Raw genomic sequence first — 5,245 nt, forward strand, 5'->3', positions numbered from 1 at the left:
CCTTTTATTTGCATAGTGGATTTTTGGGTCTTTAAAGTTTGTGTCCCTTTTCTCCCTCTGTCCTCATCACTAAGACAATTAGAATAAGAGAACTAAAATAAATTCTTGTCTATCTTATTGAGATCTTCTTTGGGCATATCAGGTATCTTATTTTTTAGGCGTTTGGGGGTTCCTTTTATTCAAAAAATGTTCATTGTGTGTCTACTGTGTGCCACACACTTTCCTGGGTGTCAGGGATGTCGAAGTAAAGAAAAAAGACAAGGTGCTCTCATTGGAATTTACTTTCCAGCAGGGGGAGACAGATGATGCACAGCAAAAGTAAAACAGGTGGTATGTCACACGTGATGACGGCCAACAAAGAGTTAAGCAGGGAAGGGGCTTTCAAGAGTTGAGGGGCTATATTAAATTTTTAGGTTGGGTGGCCAGAAAGGTCCTTAGTGCAGATACGTGGGGAAGTGCTCTAGTGAGAAGGATTCTCTAGTGCCAAGGCCTTGAGGTGAGAATGTGCCTGGGATGTCCATAGAAACCGGGTTGTTTGTTAGCAAGAGTGGGCTGGAAGAAGGGCGCTTGCCTCCTTGCTTCCCACTTCCTGTTGACTCGGTTACATAACTCCTTGCTAAGAGCAACTTCCAAATAGTCGTTGAATCATTTAGTGAAATTGGATTCCAGAATTTTGAGGGAAAATCAATGATGATGAGATAGGTATGTGAAGAAAGAAGGGCAGTGAGATGACATTGCAGCAGAGGGTAGAGGGGAAGAGAGGGGAAGAGAGGTTTCAGGTTTCAGGAGGAAGAGAATTGGGTGGGTTTTGAGACAGTGTTGCCATTGGAAACACAAGTTTGCTGCTTGTAAGAGCTCAGGGAGGAGAGACTGGGAAGCTGGCAGCAGAAGGTGTGGAGCTGAGGAGATCCTGGAGCGTCGCTTTGGGGCAGAGTCACAGTGTGTGAATTTGGAGAGAGGCAGAGTTTCATTCCATAGATGGCAGCTCAGGCCTTGAGGATGGAGGAGAAGCAGACAACAGAGAAAAGGGGGAGCTGAGTGTAACACTAGGTCTCCAAGGACCGCCGATAAGATTGGGAGGGCCCAGATGGGGAGCAGACATGTTGGGGTAAAAGCGAACATCAGAACAGAAAATACTGAGCGTTGTACAGAATTGGAAAGAGATCTATATTGGTGTCTCATGAGCAGGGCTCTCAAAGTCACTTGAGCTAGTGAGGAGACCAGCTGGCCTCATTCATGAGGCAGCCTCAGTGCCGTGCAGAAGCTCCTGTGTCACCAGCACGTGGTGCGCTGGGGTGTGATCTGAAGAGCTTCCAAGTGTCTCTGCCTGGAAACTTGCTACCCCGACATTTCAGCCCAGGGCCCTGGAAATGTTGGTTTTGCTGCCCACCATTCCTGCTTCTTTGGGGAGCACCCTGCATAGCCTTCCCCTCTGCACCTGGCTAATCGTAGCCTTCCTAAACGGAACTGAGCTCATCCAGGGGTGCCTGCTCCTACATTTGGGTGTCCGTAGTAGAAGTACTGCTTTGAAACTTGTGCTTGGCTCGGCGCCTGTAGCTCAAGTGGCTGAGGCGCCAGCCACGTACACCGAAGGTGGCGGGTTTGAATCCCCAGCCCAGGCCCACCAAACAACAATGATGGCTGCAACCAAAAAATGGCCAGGCGTTGTGGCGGGCGCTTGTAGTCCCAGCTACTTGGGAGGCTGAGGCAGAAGACTCGCTTGAGCCCAGGAGTTGGAGGTTGCTGTGAGCGTGATGCCATAGCACTCTACCCAGGGGGACAGCTTGAGGCTCTGTCTCAAAAAAAAAAAAAAAAAAAAAGAAACTTGCACTTAGCCTGGGTGGCAAATGTGAAGTAATTAGTAATGCATAGCGGACACGTTTCACCTGTGGCACATCGAGGTTAGATATTAACTGGCAGAAAGAGAACTAAGATGCATTTGGGTGAGAAGGAATGTGTGTGGGAACATCAATGTGCTATGTTTGCCTTTAGATATACCAGAAGGTAGTTTTGCTAAGTCAAAGCAATCAAGATTGGAAGATGATGGTGCTCCAGGGTCCCCTTCCTCAGTGACAGAAGAAACAGACTTGGCAGGTAACATAGTGTACCCAACTGGCACTTCAAGTAGGAGTGGGAGAAATGGGTCAGCACGGAATGTACCAGCACAAATTACAAAGAAGTTACAGTTTTAAGATCACAATAGCCGCAGAAGCCTAAATGCTGAGCATTCTGTCCTTTCAGAGACAAGTACATTGTTGGATGAATTACGGATAAAAGCACGCACCATCCCCTTCTAGCGTTTTGATTTCTTCCTCTTAACTCTTTCTGGCAATTTCCTAATGTACTAGGTCTCTGCTTTAGTTGACTATTTATTTCCTAAACTTTTATGTTAAAATATACAATCTACACCAACCTAGAAGATTAATCTAGAATGTCTGCTGGCCTCTGAAGGAATGGTTGAATAGGACCACATTTTTTGTTTTTGAGCAGGGTCTCATTCTGTTGCCCAGGCTAGAGTGCAGTGGTGTCATAATAGCTCAGTGCAACTTCAAACTCCTGGGTTCAAGTGACCCTCCTGCCTCAGCCTCCCCAGTAGCTGGGACTACAGGCCTGCACCTCAACAATCTGCTAAGTTTTCTATTTTTTGAAAAGACAGGGTCTTGCTGTGTTGCCTAGATTGATCTCAAACTCCTGGCTTCGAGTCTTCCTCTCACTTCAGCCTCAGAAAGTGCTAGGATTATAGGCATGAGTTTACTATGCCCAGTTGGTGTTTCTTCCCCCCTCCCCTTCCCCTTCCCCCTCCCCTTCCTCCCTCCCCTCCCCTCCCCCTTCCCTTCTCCCCTCCCCTCCTTCCTCTTCCTTTTCCCTCCCCCCTCCCCTCCCCTCTTCTCTTTACTTTCTTTTCTTTTCTCTTTTTTTCTTTTTACTTTTTATTTTCTCTTTTCTTTTTTAAAGCCAGTCAAATTTAGCAATGGGGGTTGTATGCCAGTACTACATATTTTATGAGAGAAGGCCCCTAAAACACAAATTTGAAAGCAGCAATTCCAGACAGCCTGGGTTTAAATCCTAAAGCTGCTGGTGTCAGCTGGCACAAGTTATGTGATCTCTGTGTTCAGCGTGGATCCTAACAGTGCCCACTTCACGTATTTTTTGTGAGCATTAAATGAGTTAATGTGTGCAAATCACTCAGACCCTCACAAGCCCTTCCAAGGCTAGCACCTAGAAGTTGTCGTGCCAGTTACCCCCACAAAACTGTCCTAACTGGCATGTCTTCCTTAGAACCTCTTACAACTCCTCAGCCCGCTTCTTAACGTAATGTCAGTCGCTCTGCTGTAAAGTGCTGGGAAGGCTGGGGGCACCTTGGCAGAGAGAGGTTAGGGAAGCTTCACAGGGGACCACGTGAAGCCATGTGGACTCCGACCTGAGCTGCTCTTCCACGGTCACAGCCAGAGCCATGCATGTCGCGGACTCCCGGCCGAGCAGCCTGTGGGGCTGCCATGGCTCGTATTTATGTTCTGTCCTTTGGGTAGCTGAGGGCCTGAGCATGTCTACTTTAAGCACTTTGATCATGTTCTATAATGTTTTATTTTTGTTGTTCATAAGGCATGTTCACTCCATCCCGAGAAGTCCCAGAGAATTTGAATGAGTCTGCCCTTCTCACAACCTTTGAAAATTTCACTAAAGAACTGAAGAGAAAATACGAGGTAATAATAGTCCACTAAAAATGCAAAACTAGCTTGTTATGAACCTGCAGGACGGGATATAAGCCAGACAAATACTGCGTAATAATAGTCCACTAAAAATGCAAAACTAGCTTGTTATGAACCCGCAGGAAGGGATATAAGCCGGACAAATACTGCGTGATCTCACTCACACATGGGATCTAGAAAAGTGGAACTCGGAGAGAGTGGAGCGTGGCTACCAGGGGTTAGGGGTAAGAGCAATGGGAGATCTGGGTGAAGGATACAAACTTTCAGTGGGTTGGACAAATAAGTTCTCAAGTTCATCCCAGAAAAAGTGCTACATACCTTGCTGAATATCACTACAGTCACCTGTGAAGTACTCTTTGGGGAGGTACGTACAGGTACCAACGCCTGGTCCACCCTTCCACTCTTTCTAGGATGAGCTCACCAATTTAATTGTCAGATCTTGCACGATGCTGATAGCTCTGATGGTCATTCCAGAAAAGTTCTAAACTTGCTTTGTTTAGCAAGCAAAGGGTGGGGGACGGTGCCTTATGACAGTTTTTGAACGCTGATGCTAGTTAGGAATATCATGTTGTGCCGACAGCATCTTTTTAACACAAAGCGTGCACTCTACATACACGTTTGTGTTTAACCCAAATCTGATCATTTTGTTATTGTTTAGGTTAGGTACAGAAAGAGTCTACTTTATTTGGAAAATGCAAAGAAAGCACCCGATTGCCTAATAAAACTTTTAAACCAGATACATCTATGCAGGTAAGTATTAGATTTCAAAACGGGGTCATGTTTTGACTAACCACATTTGTCTCACAAGCACGTGCTGGGGCCCTGAGAAGCTGAGACCTCAACAGGTGTGATGTGTGGCACATCACTTCCTGGTTTCTGTTTCTTCATCCCTGTGAAGAGGGGTTGAACTCAATGCCCTCCTTAAGCCTCTTCGTGGTCGACCACTGTATGATCCTAAAACACTGTTAAAAAGCTTATAATTCAGTCATAAAGACAGGCCAAGCAGGGATCTGCATGTAAAATGTGCTGGATAAATGAAATACGCTCTATCCATATGATGGAGTGTTAGGAAAAGGAATTCACTCCTAGTATGTGTCACAACATGGATGAATCCTAAAAAATGTTATGCTGAGGCAAAGAAACCAGACACAAAGGGACAGATATTACATGATTCCATTTATATGAGGTACCTGGATTAAGTCAAATTCACAGAGACCGCAAGTGCACTAGAGGCTGTCAGCAATCGGGGCTGGGGGAGTTGTTTAATGGGGACAGAGGTGTTTGGGATGATAGAAAAGTTCTGGAAATGGATAGTGTGATATCTGAAAAACACCGTGAATGTATTTAATGCCATTGAATTGTACACTTAAAGTGATTAAAAGGTTAAGTTTTATGATATGTATATTTTACCCCCAAAAGAAAATATCACAGGCTGGGTGTGGTGGCTCACACCTATAATCCTAGCACTCTGGGAGGCTGAGGCAGGTGGATCGCTTGAGCTCAAGAGTTAGAGACCAGCCTGAAGAACAGTAAGA

General features: G+C 45.8%; 1 protein-coding gene across 1 annotated transcript in view; it reads left to right on the forward strand.

Annotated features, from left to right (window-relative positions):
* SYCP2L (synaptonemal complex protein 2 like) overlaps positions 1 to 5,245 on the forward strand; it is a 71,551-nt gene that overhangs the window by 63,404 nt on the left and 2,902 nt on the right. Inside the window, exons 23-25 of the mRNA XM_012804205.1 lie at positions 1,993 to 2,094; positions 3,604 to 3,704; positions 4,369 to 4,460. Of these exons, the coding sequence (XP_012659659.1) occupies positions 1,993 to 2,094; positions 3,604 to 3,704; positions 4,369 to 4,460 (295 nt within the window). The remainder of the gene's footprint in view (positions 1 to 1,992; positions 2,095 to 3,603; positions 3,705 to 4,368; positions 4,461 to 5,245) is intronic.

Source organism: Otolemur garnettii, unplaced genomic scaffold (genome assembly GCF_000181295.1).
Source record: "Otolemur garnettii isolate 467f Iridium unplaced genomic scaffold, OtoGar3 scaffold00026, whole genome shotgun sequence".
In the NCBI taxonomy this organism is placed as follows: Eukaryota; Metazoa; Chordata; class Mammalia; order Primates; family Galagidae; genus Otolemur; species Otolemur garnettii.